The 19,412-nt window shown below is 54.2% G+C and overlaps 7 protein-coding genes across 8 annotated transcripts; 5 read left to right on the plus strand and 2 right to left on the minus strand.

Annotated features, from left to right (window-relative positions):
* Positions 1 to 453: 453 nt before the first annotated feature.
* Positions 454 to 2,456, plus strand: NCU02984 (translation machinery-associated protein 22). The gene is made up of 4 exons (XM_960277.3): positions 454 to 827; positions 923 to 942; positions 1,051 to 1,356; positions 1,503 to 2,456. Exons 1-4 carry the CDS (start codon positions 788 to 790, stop codon positions 1,698 to 1,700), a joined length of 564 nt encoding a protein of 187 aa, XP_965370.1. The 5' UTR covers positions 454 to 787; the 3' UTR covers positions 1,701 to 2,456.
* Positions 1,765 to 3,561, minus strand: NCU02983 (hypothetical protein). Its single transcript, XM_960276.2, has 2 exons — positions 3,204 to 3,561; positions 1,765 to 3,143 (listed from the first exon to the last, which is right to left on the minus strand). Exons 1-2 carry the CDS (start codon positions 3,412 to 3,414, stop codon positions 2,119 to 2,121), a joined length of 1,236 nt encoding a protein of 411 aa, XP_965369.1. The 5' UTR covers positions 3,415 to 3,561; the 3' UTR covers positions 1,765 to 2,118.
* Positions 3,562 to 3,735: 174 nt separating this feature from the next.
* Positions 3,736 to 5,185, plus strand: rpn-10 (regulatory particle, non-ATPase-like-10). The gene is made up of 2 exons (XM_960275.3): positions 3,736 to 4,238; positions 4,310 to 5,185. Exons 1-2 carry the CDS (start codon positions 3,948 to 3,950, stop codon positions 4,928 to 4,930), a joined length of 912 nt encoding a protein of 303 aa, XP_965368.1. The 5' UTR covers positions 3,736 to 3,947; the 3' UTR covers positions 4,931 to 5,185.
* NCU11085 (transporter particle complex subunit) lies at positions 4,979 to 6,093 on the minus strand. Its single transcript, XM_001728345.2, has 3 exons — positions 5,854 to 6,093; positions 5,669 to 5,794; positions 4,979 to 5,587 (listed from the first exon to the last, which is right to left on the minus strand). Coding segments are annotated over exons 1-3 (486 nt in total). The 5' UTR covers positions 5,856 to 6,093; the 3' UTR covers positions 4,979 to 5,229.
* A 748-nt stretch (positions 6,094 to 6,841) lies between these two features.
* Positions 6,842 to 9,111, plus strand: NCU02980 (UPD-GlcNAc transporter). Its single transcript, XM_960274.3, has 3 exons — positions 6,842 to 7,855; positions 7,961 to 8,304; positions 8,367 to 9,111. Exons 1-3 carry the CDS (start codon positions 7,531 to 7,533, stop codon positions 8,973 to 8,975), a joined length of 1,278 nt encoding a protein of 425 aa, XP_965367.1. The 5' UTR covers positions 6,842 to 7,530; the 3' UTR covers positions 8,976 to 9,111.
* A 442-nt stretch (positions 9,112 to 9,553) lies between these two features.
* NCU02979 (AMP deaminase) lies at positions 9,554 to 13,483 on the plus strand. Its single transcript, XM_960273.3, has 3 exons — positions 9,554 to 9,900; positions 10,000 to 12,625; positions 12,685 to 13,483. Exons 1-3 carry the CDS (start codon positions 9,891 to 9,893, stop codon positions 13,073 to 13,075), a joined length of 3,027 nt encoding a protein of 1,008 aa, XP_965366.2. The 5' UTR covers positions 9,554 to 9,890; the 3' UTR covers positions 13,076 to 13,483.
* Positions 13,484 to 14,441: 958 nt separating this feature from the next.
* NCU02978 lies at positions 14,442 to 19,273 on the plus strand (the record flags this gene model as incomplete). 2 transcript variants are annotated; one of them, XM_011394748.1, is made up of 5 exons in its annotated part: positions 14,442 to 15,232; positions 15,374 to 16,684; positions 16,760 to 16,817; positions 16,880 to 18,718; positions 18,786 to 19,273. In XM_011394748.1, the coding sequence occupies 5 exons, from the start codon at positions 15,035 to 15,037 to the stop codon at positions 18,809 to 18,811; spliced, it is 3,432 nt and encodes a 1,143-aa protein (XP_011393050.1). In that variant the 3' UTR covers positions 18,812 to 19,273. The 2 variants fall into 2 exon arrangements, with proteins under 2 accessions (XP_011393050.1, XP_011393051.1); XM_011394749.1 differs by having other exon boundaries at positions 15,035 to 15,232; positions 15,374 to 16,817; positions 18,786 to 19,268.
* Positions 19,274 to 19,412: the final 139 nt, after the last annotated feature.

Here is a 19,412-nt window from a genome sequence, read left to right on the forward strand (position 1 = left end):
ATTTACCTAGTTTGATCTGCTGGTCGAGTAGTGTAGGTGATGACTTGGTGATGAGAACGCTGGCGCCCCAAGAAACTCCACACTTGGGGTTCATAGTCTCTTCACCTGTGATTTGACAAATCGTTCACTTTCGACGTGTCCGGACCGCGCATCCGACCATATGCTAGGTGGCATCCGTATCGGCAGCCAACTCCGTGTCCGATGCGGTGCGGTGTAGGAGGCTGGAAGCCGGCGAAGGAAATGTCAGTTCATGGGAAAGTGGAAGTGATGCGCACCCGTCTGTGGCAGTGGCAGCGGCGGTAATAGGAAAGATTGCGGCTGCAGTCGGGCTCGGCGGCTATTTCAAAGACGCACAGACCTTCCCCGGACTTTGAAGAGCTTGGCGCTGTCAGGTATGGAGCACAATATCAAACCCGCAAGTGGTCTGTGCCTGTTCTCCAACTGGCCCACGTTGTCGTCACGGCAAGGGCCCAGGCACCTCAGTGCCTTTCGAATGTGCCCCGCCATGCCCGAGACGAAAGAGAACTAAGCCCCGCAACTATCAATCGCGAACGCCCCCAGCAGCGATAAGGAGGGGCAAGTGCAACAACAACAGAAGCTATCCCGTCCATGATCCGCTTTCGTCGCATGCCTATCCGCTTCCTGGAACGAAACATCACTTTTTTGCGGCGCAACTAGATCTACAAACATCCATTACCAGATATCAGAGAACAACGACAGAGTTGTAGATTCTATACTTTCGACTCGTACCTCACCTATAGCGCCTATTTCCTCCACAGATCCAGCCATGACCGCACTCACAGGACGTCCTGTTGTCTATTGCGGTGGTAAGTAGTCACATGCAATGCTTGCGCTCTCTTCCAAATCGAACCGCTGCCCTATTATCGAACCCTGCGCTGACCATTCCCTCTTTGAATTCCAGTATGCTCCCTGCCGCCCGAGGTATGATACTATTCCCCTTTACCGTCCATCCGTCCCTCGAACCCCCCGACCCGTAGCAAAGACCGACAACTACATACTCACCAACCCATCACCGTCCCCGAATTTTAGTACTGCGAATACGGTGGAACCGTCAAAAAGTGCCAGCAATGGCTTGAGAAGAACCAACCAACCATGTACTCAAGGATATGGTCGCCTGAGGTGCTCGAGGCGGAGATGGCATCGCTGTCAGTCGAGGCGCAGGAGCGCGCCATGAAGGACGCGAAGAAGAAGGCAGCCAAGGCCGAGGCGGCGGAGCAGAAGCAGGCCGACAAGCGCGCCAACAGCGTAGTGACCATCAAGCGCATTGAGCGCAACAAGAGGAAATACGTCACTTCGGTGTCGGGCTTGGAGGCGTTTGGGTTGGAGTTAAAGAAGGTACGGTTATACTTTTGCCCGCAAGCCAAGCTTACATGCTGGCTAGCTAGCTAGCTCGCCTACCTACGGGCTGCTAGCTATACATGTATCATGGTGGTGATGCTGGAAGAGCGATCGCTAACTTAATCCTGTTTAACCTGCAATAGGTTGCCAAGGACTTTGGCAAGAAGTTCGCTACCGGCTCTTCGGTAACCAAGGTACCCAGCGGCGGCGAGGAGATTGTCGTCCAGGGCGATGTCAGCGGCGAGATTGAGGAGTTCATCCTCGAAAAGTACAAGGAGGTTCCCGAAGACAACATAGAACTCGTGGAAGACAAGAAGAAGAAGAAGGGCGAAGGAAACTAGTTGTTCCGACTTGACTTTGAATTCTAAAAGACTGCGGAGGCGCGCCTAAAGCAGGTGGGAGTTAATGATTAAGTTTGGTTGATATCACAAGGCTATTCGGATGGTATTGGCTATTCCGCTTGAGATCGAGGGGGAAAAGGCTTTTGACGCTGTAAGTAGCGAAAGACAAAAGCGATAAATGATAACATTACTTGGAGTCGCCATGTCCCAACTGTTCCCTGAAACCTGCCAGACCTAATAACGCCGAACTCTGTGAAGCCGACACCTGGCGGCGGTCGTAACATCTATACAATCCAACGCCTAACAATAACAATGCCAATCCCACAGTGCACAACCTGGATGGACATCCTCCAAGTCCATACCCCAGCAATGAAAAAACTGATGACACTCGATAATTCAAACAAAAGTTCAAACCCGCTCATCCCCTCTTTCGCAACACCCTCCCCGACACAGCCGGCGCCGCCGTATTAGCGACCACCTTCTCTGCCGCTTCCTTCGTCCCACCACCCGCCGCCTTCTTCGTCGCGGCCATACCCTTTTTGATCGTGCTGATGACACCTCTCTTCGCACTAGCCGCCGTTCCAGATGCCATGCCCGTCGCCGTCGCCGGTCGCTGTCTCCGCGCCGCCGCCGATGACGTACTGCTAGCCTCACTAGACACGCTGGCGCCACTAATTCTCCGCGATGTCCGTGTGGTAGCAGAAGCCGCAGATGTGGTTGCCGCTCTAGCTCTGGATTTTGCTGCGCTCGCTTGCGTTGCTTCCGTTGTTGTTGAGTGCTTCTGGGGGCTGTTCGCTCGCGATCGCGCCTTTTCGACCATGTTGCTGATGAGAGTAGATGCACTCGTGCCGGCTGTGGGTTTGGTTGGGGAAATTGGGCGTGCGCCGATACCGGTCGGATAGTGTTGTTTCGTAGGTGATGGGGTGCGCTCCCCTCGTGGTGCTAGGCGCGAGTTGGAGGATGTGGGCGAGAGGACTTGGTTGGAGTGGTTGCGCAAGATGTCGGCTGCTGGGCCGAGACGTTGTCGTTTCTCCGTGTTCATGGGTTCGATTTCGTAATTTTCTTTGTCGCGACCGGAAACTTCATGGCTAGGGTTGGATGATGTTGATACTGACGGCGTCCATTTCCCCTGGGAAGAAGAAAAGGGGACTAACCTTGTCGTCTTGATCGGGCTGGGCCGTATCGGAGAGGTAAGTCTAGAAGCAATCGCTGGTCGCTGGAAGATGGGGCGTGATGATGTCGCATCTTTCGGTGGTACCGGGGGGCCGTTAGATGTAGTCGTGGTCTTTTGTTGCTGTTCGGTAGAGTATTTTTGTATGAGATCGCCCATCTTCACTTTGCGAAGGGACATGGGAATGCGGTTGACGCGAATTTCGATGCGGGTTCGAAGACTTTGCGCATGGATGTCGTAGTTGGCCCGCAGCTTGCGAGCGCGTTCGGTGACTACACATATGTTAGTCGGCCACGCGCATCGTCACTGGCTTGTTAGGGGTATAAACTCACGCTCGAGTTGCAAGTTGTCAATCAGCGCTTGTTTTTGCGCCGCCGTAATTCCTGTTCGCCTCTTCTTCTTTGCGGGACTTTCGCTGCCATGTGGTCGTCCGTTTTCCATTGTACTTTTGTCAAGCGACGGCACCGCGAGGCCAGTGTTGTTCTTGTCGTCAGGAACATCGGCCTCGTCCGACCTGCGTTTCGCGCCGGTGGTTGGAGACATGGTCGCCGTAGATCGAATGATTGTAACTCTGTCAGCTATGACTTTGGGCTTTCGAGGAGATTGGCGAGAAATCGTTAGCGGAAGAAAGTGTCTGTATGTTTCAATCGGCGTATTCTTGATGGATGAGCGAGTCGAAGTGTGTTGCAGGTTGAATTGAATGGTACGCTGTGCTGTGAGTGGTTGACAATTCCTGGAGTAAACAAACCAAAGCACTGACCACTCAAGACTCGCTAGACACACGGGGGGCGTCGTACTGCAGCAGCTCCAGGTCACTGACATAACGAACTCAGCGGTACGTACAACTCCACCTGATAGCGTAACGGCAGCTACGCGGGCAGCTAGGCTGAACCGCCTTACGCAGGAGCTCCCCAACCGCTGTCACTGAACATCATCTTTCCATCAGAACACCAACCATCTTTCCCACTAATCCAACCTTTCCTATACCAACCACAAGCAACGCTTCGATTTCCTTACCAAATTGCATATAACTGCGACATTCATCGATAATTTACAGTCGAACAGACACCGACAAGATGCCTCTTGAAGCGGTAATGATTGTGGTGGACAACAGCGAGAGCAGTCGCAATGGAGATTACATACCAACCCGCTACGACGCGCAAGCGGACGCTGTTAACATCATCTTCCAAAACGTCGTACAAGGCAACCCTGAGTCGTCGGTCGGTCTCATGAGCATGGCCGGCAGGGGTCCTGAGGTCCTGGTGACGCTTACAACGGACCAAGGCAAGATTCTCGAGGGTCTGCACCGGACGAAGAAGAACATTCGTGGCTCGGCACAGTTGTCAAGGGCTATCCAGGTGGCGTGGGTATGTGGCATCCCCTCTTGATCTTTGCTCGGAGATTACAGACAGTTGACTAGCTATTCTACCTACCACAGCTTGCTCTCAAGCACCGACAGAACAAGTCCCAACGGGGTCGTATCGTCATTTTTGTTTGCTCGCCCATCGAGGAAGAAGAGAGCGACCTCGTTAAGCTTGCCAAGAAGATGAAGAAGAACAACACCAGCGTCGATTTTGTGCTTTTCGGCGACATCGACGACGAGAACCAGAAGAAGCTCGAGGCTTTCAACCGCGAGGTCAAGAGTGGCGAAGGATCCAACATGGTTGTCATCCCACCGAGCAGCAAGCTTCTTAGCGACCAGCTCATCTCGACACCTATCCTCCTCGGCGAGGCTGCTGCTGGCGGTAGCGGAGGCGCTGGTGGCGATGCTGGCGGAGCGGCCAACGAGGACTTCCCCTTCGGTATCGATCCATCCGTCGACCCCGAGCTGGCCCTTGCGCTGAGAATGAGTATGGAGGAAGAGAAGGCACGCCAGGAGAAGCGCGCCAAGGAGGAGGCCGAGGCGGCGAAAAAGGCGAGCTTGGAGGACGTCAAGGAAGAGGCTGGCGAGTCGGAACCATTGCTAGGCAAGGACGGCGAACCGAGCGGCAGCGGCAGCAAAAAGGATGGTGACAAGCCCGGCAAATCAGATGATGGCGACAAGATGGATACCTCCTAGTTGACTTATTGTTGGCGGGTCGAGATTATGGGTGATGGCGCTTTGCAAGGGACAACTACCATAGGCGCTGGCTGTATTTGTGTACAATAGACTCGCCATGGTATTACATGGGCAACTACCTACCGCCCATCTTTTGAGCATGAAGCTATTCTATCATGACCCTTTGACCGCCCGCCCAACCATTTCCAAAAGATAAACGCCACGTAACTCCGTTTGACAGACATGACATGATAACTTGATACCATTCCTCACCCCTTCTCTTACTGATCCCTCGTGCTGTAGAACCCCACTCACTATCACTACCTGTTGTTAACCTCCCTGATATACGACAACAGCTTCCGGTCAAACATGTCGCACCGGATCGGCATTTCGAGTTGGTAAAAAGGGTTCTTCATGACGTAATCCGAGTAGAGGTCGTAGATGCGCCTGATGATCACGTCCACGTTTGTCTGCGTCGTGTCGGTAAACAACAGAAATTTGACCCCCGTCAGCGTGTTGAAGCACTGCAGTCGGAAGTTCTCCGACTCGAGCACTTCCAGACCCGAAGGCGGTTCCGGCCGCGTCAGGATCCCGCCTGGCACGCCGGGGATGCTGTTAGATAGAGGCCGCTCCGGAGCGGACTTGACGGGGTTTAGACGGGCTGTGATTGCGTGAACGCTTTTTTTGAGGGGGGGAGGCCGTGTTAGCATGGTGCGAAAGAGATTGAATTTGTGGCATGTGAGTAAGATGTTAACATACCCGTGAAAGGTTCCAGCCAGGACGAGGTAGTCGTTGGTGCTGATCTTGTTCAGGCCACCTTCGTGAAACGTCCTGTTATAGATTAGGCCACCGGCCTTGTTGATGATGACGAGGGAGAATACGGTCCTGAAGTATGTGTCAATATCATGTCTGGTGTATGATGATGTTGGTGGACAGGAACTCACATTGTGATGGCCTCATCTCATGTAGAACGTTGACACGGCGATTGCAGTAATAAAGGGCGGAATGAAGCTTGACCCAGCGCGACAACTTGCGTGGTCAACTCAAATGCTTATTGGGGAAATGTTGCTGGCTGCAAGACTCGATATCGTCAGGTTGTTTCCTGAAAGTCCGTTCTCTTTGGAAGCACTACAATGATGCTATAAGTGAACCTTTCTTCTTGAGGAGGTTCAGTTGCCGTGTCGCTGCCTCCTGGCGGGATACGGGAAGCGGCCAGGGTTGAGATGAGTGGGCAAAATGGAAGGACGGGAGGGTTAGGGTTGGTGCAGTGGCCTATCCCAGCGAACTGTTCCATCACCTTGGAATCTGCACAGGCGGGTACCTTGATGACTGGCCCATCATTTATTTACAATAGCCAGGGGGCGTCAGGTAATTCAGAAACAGCCCAGTTTGTTTCTGATTGAACTTGACTGTTCCTCACATATATCTAGAGGTAAACTTTCCATTTTTCATGGCGCGTACTCGGTAAAGTGCACAAGTGCTTGTCTGTGACAGATCCTATCCTGCGGTCCGTTGGCTCCAGCTGCATTGTACCCGTCTCTGCACGCGCGGTGTCGATTAATCACCTAAAGGTACCCTATGTCATCCAATTCCGTACCTAGATCTGAGCATGCAAGCCGACTTCAAGGTCACAACAAGATGAGACGGGATCTCAGAGACCGCCAAGACATCGGCCACATGATAACGCAGGGCATCTGTACTGCGGGCGTAAACAATCTCGAGCTGGTGAATGAAGGTTAAGGGTCTCGACGGAGACAGTTAAGTTAACAACGGGCAGTCAAGAGTGTGATCCTGGCTCGGCAGATGTCAAGCCACCCGACCATCGATCCCCATCTTCACATTCCCGTCCCGCCCGGACGCTGGCCCTGCGAATTTTAGTGGACCGAAATGCCTGGATCAGTGAACAAGTCGGTTTCAGCTGAAGCTCATGCTGGTGCTGTCCCGATGGAAATGGTGGGTCAAGCCAGCCGAATCTGCTTGAAACTGCCACGGGCAGATCTCCACCATCCCGAATTGTGGCCACATGGAAGTTTGAAAAAGGTAACGTTGGACCAATTCCAGCGAATGGAATTCTGGCGCGACGTCGGGTCGCCTTGGAGCTTTGAGCCTGGAAATTCCATCTAGTTGATGTCGAGCCCACTTGGTTGCTTCTGCTTGCTGCCAGCCCCGACGCAAGGTTCCGAGCGGGAACTAATCGAGTGTACACATTTCTTCCATCGCGTCCTTCTTCATCCCGTCCGACATATCATCACCTGTTTCTCCCTTTGACCTTGTCACCTTCCTACATACGCTTGCTTCTCTTGGGAAGCTCTGGCCCAACCTCAAGGGTTCGAAGACGTCTGGGGATCACCTACCTTACCCAACCACTACCGGTACCCGACTCGACTCGACTGACGTTCCCTGTCTGCCCCGCCATCAGACGAACAAGTTGCTTGCTTCGGACACAGGCCGATTTGAACTATTTCCAGGCTGCCCGAAAAGACATCACAACCAACAACAACCCGAGTCTTGCTTGCCTGCCTACGTACCTATACACATTGCCGACTGCGCCCCCTTGGCAGCTCACTCCGTCGCCCCCAACTCTCCAGTAGCGGCTATATGCCCCGACTTGCCCATTCGCCATGGCCGCCTCACGTCGGCGTCAGGCGCCTAAACCGCAGCACACTTCGGTAAACAGCAACAAGAACCGCGACGACCGAGGTTCCATTGTGTCGGAACCTTCGCCCCGTGTCATCAATGCAGCTCCGTCTCTCGAAAAGGCCGAGATGTACGGAATTGACGACAACCGTCCGTTCTTCAGCCGCGCCATGGCCCTGGCTGGGCGCATGTTTATCGAGACAATTCCGCAATGGATAGCTATAGGAGTTATGCTCTCGCTCATCTTTGGCGGGTGCTGTTCCAATGTCTTTGCGCTTGAGTCCATTATCAAAGTTGAGCCTGGTGCCGGTACGTTGCTATTAGCCATCTTTAGCCAAATCGGCTTCGCATTGCTTGCAAACCGAATATCACGGATACGAGAACATGGAGCTAACGATCTCGCAACATTCACAGGTACACTTTTGACCTTTGTCCAATTTCTCTTCGTTGCCCTCGTCGGCCTGCCTTCCCAGATCGACTGGAGCCGTCCGCCCTTCTTCCTCAAGAAAAACCAAGTTCCGATTAAACGGTGGCTGATCAATATCGCGCTATTCTTTGCCATCAATGTCCTCAATAATCATGCTTTTAGCTACGACATTTCGGTGCCCGTACATATTATCCTGCGCTCGGGAGGAAGCATAACCACAATGATTGCTGGAGCTTTGTGGGGCAAGAGATATTCAAGAATCCAGATCGTAGCCGTACTCCTCCTCACCGTGGGTGTGATTACGGCGGCCTGGTCTGACGCACAGAGCAAGGTGCGCTTCCCAACAACGTAGTGGATATCCATGCAGGATACGGATACTGACAGACTTTCCAGGGATCGAGCAAGAAAGAGACTCATGAGAAGAACTCGGATTTTGGCATTGGACTTGCTATTCTCTTCGTTGCCCAGAGCTTATCGGCTGTCATGGGCCTTTACACGGAAGAAACTTACAAGAAATATGGCCCGCACTGGAAGGAGAACCTCTTCTATTCGCATCTCCTGTCCTTGCCCCTGTTTCTGTTTTTCTGGCCGTCGTTGAAGACGCAATTTAAGAAACTGGCCAACAGCGCGCCCTTGACTCTACCGCTGCCGGACTTTGAAGAGTACCCCAATCTGTCGCCCAACATCCAGAAGTTCCTGGAGAATATTCACATTCCCAGTCAACTGTTCTATCTGGCGCTAAACGTCCTGACCCAGTATGCTTGCATCCGCGGAGTCAATCTTTTGGCAGCAGCCTCGACTGCATTGACAGTCACGATCGTCCTCAATATCCGGAAGCTTGTCAGTCTGCTACTGAGCATATGGCTGTTCGGGAACAAGCTGGCGTTTGGAACCTTGGTGGGAGCCGTGATAGTGTTCGGCGCTGGCGGGCTGTACTCGCTGGACGGGAAGAAGAAGGCTCCGGTCCGGAGGGTCTCGTCCGCGCCGCTCAAAAAGGCATGATCCGTTTGAGGGTTGATTTGTTGTGACGGTGGAAATTTAGTTGATACTTCGATAGCAGCCGGGATAACCGTGTCCGACTGACAGTTTGGAATGAAACTCGGATTCTGCACCGATCCTCCTAGGGCTCGAAGTCTGCTTTTAGGTAATAGTTTGACTGTTTGTTGCCGGAAGTGACCGAGAATAAGGGCCGGAACCGCCCTGTTGATAAATCTTCAGGGGTCTGTCTCCAGGAGCCACCTTGCGCCCTTGCAGCGGTAGGGTCAGAATGCAAGCAGTTCCTTTTTACGGGCGGTCCTTCTGTCAGGCGCAGTGGGTGCAGAAATGGGGCCGAAAGAGACCGCAGGGAGCTCGTTAGTGGTCCATCGACGGGAGACACCCCTGCAACTCTGCAAGAGCCTTATGGTGGGGTTGCGATGCGTCATCCGACGCGGCAGATGGAAGATCCCGTTCGCTTCTTGGTGCCCGTGGTTTTGGTAACCAAGAGTTTAAACCACCTTTGTGTGGCAGGGCAGTTATAGGCCTATCTCCGTATCGGACTATCAGTCTTGATCAGAGTTTGGAGGGGTTTTGGTCTGGGCGTTCGATTCTGATAGTCATTCTTCCTCTGTAGTCCTCTCTCTAGATTTGAACCCAACATAAACCTAAACACTACACCAAAGAACAGCACCAACTGACACAAGCCAAGTTCGGTACCTTGTCAAAAGGTCGTCACCCGTCGTATACGTCGGACAACAAGCAAACAGGTAAAACTGTGACTGTGCCCAAAGACGACAACGGCCAATCGTTGTTTGGGGCTTCCATCCAGCGGGCAGAATTTGCAAATCTGCCCCTCGCTGTCATCACCTTCCTTCCGCTGTGTACACCCGAATACAGCAGCAACTATTCACCTTCTCTTTGCGCTTTTAGACTGCTACTATGTGTGGTGGTAAGTTGCAGGAACCACAGCGTCCCCCGCAATGATCCCGTCCTTGACCAATGTGCTCTTCAATGCCTCCATGATCGTGGTCTGATGATCTCCTGCTAGGACCCTCCCCATACGCGCGCGACACCCAGTCGTCAAGCCCGACGTCTCCCAGCTTCGCGGCTAGCCACCTACCGGCTCGCGATTCCGACGACGAAGAGTACAATGCTCATGAAACGAGTGACACAGAGTTCGACAACACCATCGAGCATGACCACCTTGGCAGCAGGCCTGGCAGCGCTGGTAGCCACGGCGACCTGGCCAACAACGGGAACCACTCGACAGACGCAGAGATTGAAGAGGGCATGCTTCTCAGAGATATGCCCAAAAAGACGACATTCTACGACGCCGTAACCGAGCGCCAGATGACTCAGACAGACGCCAAGCTGTTCTATCAACGGAGCCAGGTCGAGAGAAACCAGATTCCTACAGACGGCCACGCTACTCCCACTGGCAGCCCATTCATCGCGCCAGGCCACGGTCACGGCACTGTAACAAGGCAAATCCCTACGGACTCTTCCCAGAGCGCCATCCTGTCTCCCGAGTCCACGATGGGCACTGGGCTTAAGGCCGGCCCTGCCAATGATCCTTTGATCGAGGCCTCGCTCCGGCAAAAGATGCCGCGACTGTCTGGCAGCTACAGTCATACTCGGACTGTCACCGGCAGCTCGCCATTGCCGGGGAGGATGAACCAGGCTGCTCAGCGGGAGACGTTGCTGAACACCGGCATGGTCTCTGGTATTGGAAGCAGTACTTATATGGACACAGACCCTCAGATCACTGCGGAGCTTACTGGCATCTTTCAGGGCGTTCAGAAGATCATTGATCTTCGGCAAAAGTACATCAATCTGTCCCTCCAAGGGCCGCATGATAACCCTAAGGATGATCCTAACTGGGTCATCTATCCTCCTCCCCCGGGCCCGGCTTGGAGCGCCGGAAACAGCCTAGCGAACAGCATGATACTGAATAACGACAAACACGAAGGGTCCTCTGGCACCCCATACAAGTGGACGGGCAAGAGGCGCAAACCTGGGCAGGATATTGGCGAAGATTTTGTGCTTGAGGACTTGTTGCCTGTGCCTGGTCCGGATGACTTTACGTATAAACTGGATGAAAATGGTGTTTACCAGATCTACAGCAACGACCAGCACAAAGAGGCCGATCAGCCAGCTATCAAGATCCCAACCTTGAGGGAGTATTACTTGGATCTGGAAGCCATCCTGTCCGTCTCCTCGGACGGACCTAGCAAGAGCTTTGCCTTCAGACGTCTTCAGTACCTCGAGAAGCGGTTCGACCTTTATGTGCTTTTGGAAGGATACGATGAGACGGCCGACTGCAAGAAGGTGCCCCATCGTGATTTCTATAACGTCAGAAAGGTTGACACCCACGTTCACCACTCGGCCTGCATGAACCAGAAGCATCTCTTGCGTTTTATCAAGAGTAAGATCAAGAAGTATCCGGACGAGATTGTGCTTTACAGAGATGGCAAGTACTTGACGCTAGCGGAGGTATTCGAGAGTCTCAACCTCACAGCGTACGATCTCAGTATCGACACGCTGGATATGCATGCTCACACGGATTCGTTCCACCGCTTCGACAAGTTCAACCTCAAGTATAACCCAATCGGCGAGTCGCGTTTGCGTACCATCTTCCTCAAGACCGATAACTTTATCAACGGACGCTACCTGGCCGAAATCACCAAGGAAGTCATTGCGGATCTGGAGTCTAGCAAATACCAGATGGTTGAGTGGCGTGTGTCTATTTACGGCAAGTCCCTCGATGAGTGGGACAAGCTTGCCAGCTGGGTTGTCGACAACAAGCTGTTCTCTCACAACGTCCGCTGGCTCGTCCAGATTCCTCGCCTTTACGATGTCTACAAAGCTAGTGGCGGCGTAAACACGTTTGAGGAAATTGTCAGGAACATCTTCGAGCCCTTGTTCGAGGTCACTAAGGATCCCTCCAGCCACCCCAAGCTGCACATCTTCCTGCAGAGAGTCATTGGTTTGGACAGTGTCGACGATGAAAGCAAGGTCGAGCGACGACTGTTCAGGAAGTTCCCCGTCCCTAAGATTTGGGACGGCAAGCAGAACCCTCCTTACAGCTACTGGATCTATTACCTGTATGCGAACATGGCCTCGCTTAACCATTGGCGCAAGAGGCGTGGGTTCAACACTTTTGTCCTCCGTCCCCATTGCGGTGAAGCGGGTGACAGCGAGCATCTTGCCGTCGCTGCTCTGTGCTGCCACAGCATCAGCCACGGTCTTCTCTTGCGCAAGGTTCCTGTCTTGCAATACGTCTTTTACCTTGAAAAAATTGGTATTGCCATGTCGCCATTGAGCAACAACGCGTTGTTCTTGGCATACGAGAGAAACCCGATGCACCAATACTTCAAGCGTGGCCTCAACGTGTCGCTCTCCACGGATGATCCTCTCCAGTTTGCGTTCACCAAGGAGCCGCTTATCGAGGAGTATGCGGTGGCGGCGCAGATCTACAAGCTCAGCCCCGTGGATATGTGCGAGCTTGCAAAGAACTCTGTGAAGCAGAGTGGTTACGAGCGTTCGATCAAGGAGCAGTGGCTGGGCAAGAACTTTGACTTACCAGGAGCCCAGGGCAATACCATGGTCAAGACCAACGTGCCTGACCGCAGAGAGGAGTTCCGCTATAGAACTCTACTTGAGGAAAGGGGAATGTAAGTTTATGTACTTCCGTCGACCCTGTGGACGACTGCTGACAAGTGAATAAATACAGGGTTGAAAGATACAATGCCCTCGCAGCCGAATCGGCGGCAGCTGTTGCCCAAGCAGCCCCCAAATCTCCGGCGCCGCCTGCGAAGGCTATCATTGGGGAGGCGAAGACACCGCTCAACACCAGCACTTTGCAGCCCGCTCCGCACGGGGGAAACGACTCCCTTTCACAGTCCCAGACCCTTCCCAGCCCCATGCAGCAGTCGCCTCAGCTGGGACTCCCCAGTGCCGCGCTCGAAGGAACAGGAACCGCCACTGGTCTCACCGACTCGATGAGGGAGCTGCATCTCCCCGAGCACGAACCTAGGTATTTCCCCGGGGTGATGTCGCGCAGCCAGGGGCGCAAGACCAGCACCCGACAGAGTTCGTTGCATGAGAGCGATGCTAAGCCGTAGGTGGCTGACATCACCTCATCTGGAGAATTCGTCGGCGAGGTGGAGATGATGAGAAGGAAGGACACACCGAGCGTGATTGTGATGGAGGATTATATGGAGGACATGCAGCCTCCAGAAGCTACGGTGGGGATGGCGCAGGAGGTGGGGAGTACGCCTGTGCAAGACTGTCCTGACTGTTTGGAGGTGGTATGTGAGTGAGTGAGTGAGTGAAGGGCATCTTCGTTGAAGATATTAGACATTGGGCCATTCTGGGTCTGGACTGGCTGGGTAATGCAAGTGGTACTGGTATCTGGAGTCATGCTATATAGACTTGACAGAATATTGAACCGAGTTCAGAGGGTGATTCGATCGATATAGGTATAATCTACGTTGAACTGGCGTTTAGACTTTTGGTCAGGGTATCTCCACCAAGAAAAAGGGGGTCGACAATAGTTGCTACTAGCTTGTATTGATGATTACGTTACCGTACGCGAGGGAGTTACGACGAAACAAATGCAATTCAGGGGGCGTATAAATAACATCGACACCCGCTGAACGGCTCCCATGCCCAGCGGACCCCGACCTGAAATGAACGATCCACCAAGCGCCCAAATGTCAAGAGGGAAAACCCGGGATATGACGCTATCTACACGTGCGGTTACAGTAGATCGCTGATGAATGCCCGGGTTTGCCGGTCGGGACCAGCTGGCTGCTGTTTCTTGATTGATTGATGGGAAAGTTGGGCGTGAAGAAGAGCCCAAGTTGACTGTCACAATTAAGCCACAATTACGGCCAATCAATAGATACTGTGTAACAAAGTGAAAGTTGCGCTTTCGAGGTACTTATTCAGGTGCTATGCCGTACCAGCAGCGCTCGAGATGCGGCTGGGCTGTGCTTGCTCCTGCACGATCTCACTCTTTCGGGTTCAATTTGGACAAGAATCCTTCGTTCCTGCGCCAGTACCTTGCTTCGATGTTGTTGGTCGGTCATTGGGGTTGACCTGAACCCTCGAAATGCGCTGCGGTTATTCCAAATAAAAGCTAGGTACATACACCTCCAGCGCTGGGAGGTTACGTACCTGTTCTTGGGGTTTCAAATTGTAAGGTACGAACAAGGTGTTCATTTGTCCTCGGGTCAATAGTGCACTTCCTACCTACGCTTGATTTGATCTCGAATGGATTTTCCGTGGACATTGCAATTACATAAATATACATTTTGGTGATAGCATCCATGAAGATCGCGGTGTCTTCGCGACCGCTTCGTTGCATCGTCTAAATTCCCCCAAATTCAGCGAACCCCCCCACCCCCCCGAACACACACCCCCCGGACCGGCTCCTTTAAACGAGCACTTGGGTCCACGACTTGGACATAGAGTAATTTCCAACGTCTCCCTTGGCTCGACCATTTCGACCGCAACTCCAGACTCTTGATCACGATAAAGGTCAAATTCCTCGCAGGGTCACCGCAGCCGCGCGTGCTCGCTGTCGTCGACATCTTCCCGACGTTCCCTCGCTCGAAATTACAGGCTACCTATCCGTAGGTACCATACAGGAGGGCCTTGGCCGGCCGCAATCCTACGCGCAAGCGGGCATACCTACAGTGCTTGCTTCAGCGGCTACCCCTTGCTTCAGGAGCACCCGTACACTCTAGAAGAGCTTCCATCCTCGTTCACCTTCTGCCCGGCAGCCGCAGCGCCGCACCCCCGTCACCCGTCACCAACCCAGCGTCACCCGCTCTCACACGCTGCTGCCGCCGCCGCCGCCGCCGCTCGCTCCTTGATTCCATTTCCTACCGGACACACACACACCCCCCCTTCCCCGGCAGAACCAAGACTTGTGATACCACACCACCAGCCACCATTCGCACCACGGCGCCTTTCGTTTTCCCCAATTCCTTTCTTCGCAACAGCAACTCCCTTGCGTCGGTTCATGTCGGCTGCCATCCAAAGGGCATCATACGAGCAGATTTCCCGCAGCAGCCATGGGCTTCCTCGGCGTCTATAGGGCCATTTACGATTACACGCCCCAGGGCGAGGGCGAGTTGACAATCTCCGAGGGCGACATTCTCTATGTGTTGGAAAAGAGTCAGGAGGACGATTGGTGGAAGGCGAAGAAGAAGGCCAATGCTGCCGACGATGACGAGCCCGTCGGCTTGATCCCCAACAACTACATTGAGGAGGTATGTAATGTGGTCCGAGGTCTAGATCTGGATTGCGTGCAGTGTCATCTGGGCACTTGTACCTGCTTGGAGGATAGCAAGCTGGCTGGCCTTGGCATTCAGATGGATCACTTGAACTGACCGCGCACACCATGACGCCAGGCGAAACCCGTATCATACGCTCGCGCGCTCTACGAGTACACGCGTCAGACCGACGAAGAGCTCTCCTTCCCCGAGGATGCGCAGCTCTCAGTCTTCGACACTTCCGACCCCGATTGGATCCTTGTTGGCCACGATGGCGACTACGGCTTCGCGCCCGCCAACTACATCGAGTTGGGCGATGGCCAGGCTGGCCAGGTCGAGGAGGAGGAAGAAGCGACTGCCCCCCCTCCTCCTCTTCCGCAGAGGACACCCAGCGTCAGCGTCGATGTAGCCAGCCCGCCCCTGCCCGCCAGGAGTGTGCCCTCCGAGCCAAGCACCCCTGTCGCCGCTTCCAACCCTGCTGCCGCCGCCATCGCCGGAGTTATGGCCAACCGCTCTTCTTTCCAACCTCCAGCGCCTATCAGTGTTCCCCAGCCCCAGCGACAGTCATACGCTTCGGAAGATTACGAAAATGAGGTAAGGTCCCCGCCGCTTCCGAGCCGCCCGCGGGGCGATTCGCAAATTGCTCCGGAGCAAAAATCCTACAGACCGGTGCCGCCGCCCGCTCAGTCAGCAGCCCACGACACCGACGACTATGGCATTAGCCCGCGAACCTCCCAGGCTCCTCCTCCTCAGACCGCCGCGCTTACCCCTGGCGGTTTCCACATGTACAACATCAACGAGATGACGTCGGTGATGGGCAAGAAGAAGAAGATGCCTACCACGCTGGGCATCAACCTGAGGACGGGAATGATTCTCATAGCGCCGGAACATTCCCACGACGGTCCATCGCAGGAATGGCGGGCCGATTGCATGACACACTACTCTCGGGAGGGCAAGCACGTGTTTATGGAGCTCGTACGACCAAGCAAGAGCGTTGACTTTCATGCGGGCGCCAAGGACACCGCTGAAGAGATCGTCGCGATGCTGGGCGACATGGCCGGAACTGTGCGCCTCGAGGGACTCAAGGAGATCATTGCCGCGGGAGCCGGAGGCAAGAAGAAGAAGGGTGCTGTGCTGTATGATTTTATGGCTCAGGGTGAGGACGAGGTTACTGTCGGCGTTGGTGATGAGGTAGTTATTCTCGACGATACCAAGAGTGACGAGTGGTGGATGGTGCGTCGCGTCAAGAACGGCAAGGAGGGTGTGGTTCCCAGCAGCTACATTGAGATCAACGGCGTGTGGGAAGAGCCGGAGACGGCCGTTACCGGTATTGCCGTGGGCATGTCGGAAGTCGAGAAGAACCGCCTGGAAGAGGCGCGCTTAACCAAGGAGGCTATCAAGGCTGCCCAGCGCGAGGAAGAGAAGGAGAAGCAGAAGAGGAACTCTGAGGTAGGCCCAGGATTGCAATTGCAAGAACGAAATAGTAGTTTGCCGGCCACAGATGATAACAGGAGAGGAAAACAGCGAAGCAGTAGGCGCGAACCCGGTCAGAACAGCAGCTCCAAGTCGTCAAGCAAGTCGAGTAAGTACACCCATGTCCAGATTTTCTTTCAGAGTATGCAGAATACTGACAGTTTGTCGCAGAGCCCGATCCTTCCAAAGTGCGAACATGGACCGATCGATCCAAGTCCTTCAGCGTTGAGGCCCAGTTCCTCGGTGTCAAGGATGGCAAGATCAGGCTCCACAAGATGAACGGTGTGCAGATCGCCGTGCCCGTCTCGAAGATGTCAGTTGAGGATCTCGAGTACGTGGAGCGCGTAACTGGCGAATCTCTCGACGAAGACAAGCCCCTATCCGATCTTAGGAACAAGCGATCCGCCGGTGAGTCTTCGAGGTCTAGTCGATCGACGCGCGACAGGGAAAGAGACCGTGGTTCCAGCTCCCGGGTTGGCGCCACCATCGATTCCTCGAAGAAGCCCGACTACGACTGGTTTAACTTCTTCCTTGGTTGTGACATACAGGTTGGTTTGTGCGAACGGTATTCTCAAGCTTTCCTGCGGGAGGCTATCGACGAAAGTGTCTTGCCAGATGTTGATGCTACTGTGCTGAGGAACTTGGGCTTGCGTGAAGGTGATATTATCAAGGTCATGCGGTACCTGGACAACAAGTACATGCGGAACAAGAAAGGCGAAGAGGGCGAGGGAGGACTCTTCTCTGGGCCAGGAGGTGCGCTCCGCAACAACACGAAGAAGGGCAGGCCGGCGCCCCCCGTCGAGGTCAGCAACACCGTTGATCCCAACGCTTTCTCTAAGGACTCGGGTGCTGGTAGTGGCAAGTCATCATCTCCTACGGCTGCGGCTACGCCAACACCGTCTGCCTCGAAGCCTTCCAGTGGCTTTGATGATGATGCTTGGGATGTCAAGCCTACCAAGACGAAAACCCCTGAGCCGGCTGCGCAAGCCGTTGCTCCCGCTCCTGCGGCGGCACCCGCTGCCGCTCCAGCCCCTGCTGCGCCAGCTCTGGTTGACGCGCCGGCCCCCCCTCCGCCGGCGGCTCTTACCAAGTCGATGCAGGAGTTGTCGTTGCTTACCCAGCCTTTGGAACCCGAGAAGGTCGCTCCTCCGCCAGTTGTGCAACCGGCCATCACGTTGCCTCCGCCCTCCGCGGCTCCAGCTCCGGCTGCTGCTGCTCCTGCACAGGTCCCTCAGCTTACCGGCGCCACTCCCGGCTTCTTCACCGGTATGCAACCTCCTGCTGTTGGTGCACAGATCCTTCCTCAAAACATTGCCCGTCAAAGACCTCTTGCTCCTCAGTTCACTGCGGCCCCGGGTGGTCTTGTTGCTCCACCTCCATCTCGCCCCCTCTCGGCGCCTCAGTCCGCTCAACCCAGCGCCTTCACGCCACCCCCTATCCAGCCTCAGATGACCGGTTTCCAGGCACCCCAGATTGCTCCTCCTGGCCAGAGCCTCGGCGATCTCGCCCAGCAACGTCTTCAGCAGCAGTACACCGCCCAGATGCAGGCCCAGCAACAACAGATGCAACAGCCTATGATGACGGGCATGCAACCTATGATGACGGGCATGCAGCCCCAGCAGACCGGCTTCGGCCAATTCCCCCCTCAACAACAACCCTTCATGCCCCAGCCTACCGGCTTTGGTATGCAGCAGCAACAACAACCCATGATGACAGGCATGCAGCCCCAGCAAACCGGCTTCGGTCAATTCCCTCAACAACAGCCGCAACCCTTTATGCCCCAGCCGACCGGTTACGGTCACGTCGGTGGTGGACTGCCGCCTCCTCTCCAGCCTCAGGCTACGGGCATGAGCTTCACTCAGGGCTTTGGAAACGGACCCCAGCAGCATCAGCAGCCGTTGGTGCCGCAGCAGACGGGGCCGGCGCCGCCTGTGAGGTTCGGTATTAGTGGTGATGCGAAGAAACTGGCGCCGCAGGCGACGGGGAGGAGAGCCAACTTGGCTGCTGCTAGTAAGTTTTGCCCGCATAAAAGGCATGTCTTGTTGTAGTAAAAGGAAATGTGCTAACAGTTTCCTAGCTCCCGATAACCCGTTCGGTTTCTAAGCTTTCTCCATACAATTCATGTAGGCTTTGTCGGATTCTTGTGAGTGGTTGAGCGTGCAGTGGTTGGGTTTAGTTTTGTTGCTTGGTTGGGGCTGGTTGTTAATAGACTGTGCGGACTACCCAAGAAATGGGTGATGCAGAGCGAGGTGAATCTGGAGTGAAGAAGAGAACTCGGTGAAAGGAAACGCAAATGCGAGCGGAATTGGGAAGGTTGGTTGGTGGTAAGTTCCATGGTGGGAAAGGTACCTAGTGAGGTGTGAGGTGTGGTGCAAAGCATTAGCGAGTTCTCCGAGACAAACAAACACAATTAGACACACGCCGACGAAACAGAAGGAGAAGAGGAAGAAGAGGCAGTAGAAGCAGTAGAAGCAGCAGCAGCACCGCGGATCGCATAGCATCGTTGCAATCTTTTTTTTTATAATAAGATGGATAACTTTTTAATATGATAATTACTAAGATGGATTGTCAAGTTTCGGGTTACCTCCGTCTTCTTGGATGTGAATGAAAACTCTCAAAAGTCCCAACAAAGTTGCCACGTATGTATGTATCAAACGACGGCACTTGCTTCTTCTTCTATTCTTACCATACCGATGGTGGATAA

Source organism: Neurospora crassa, linkage group I (genome assembly GCF_000182925.2).
Source record: "Neurospora crassa OR74A linkage group I, whole genome shotgun sequence".
NCBI lineage: Eukaryota > Fungi > Ascomycota > Sordariomycetes > Sordariales > Sordariaceae > Neurospora > Neurospora crassa.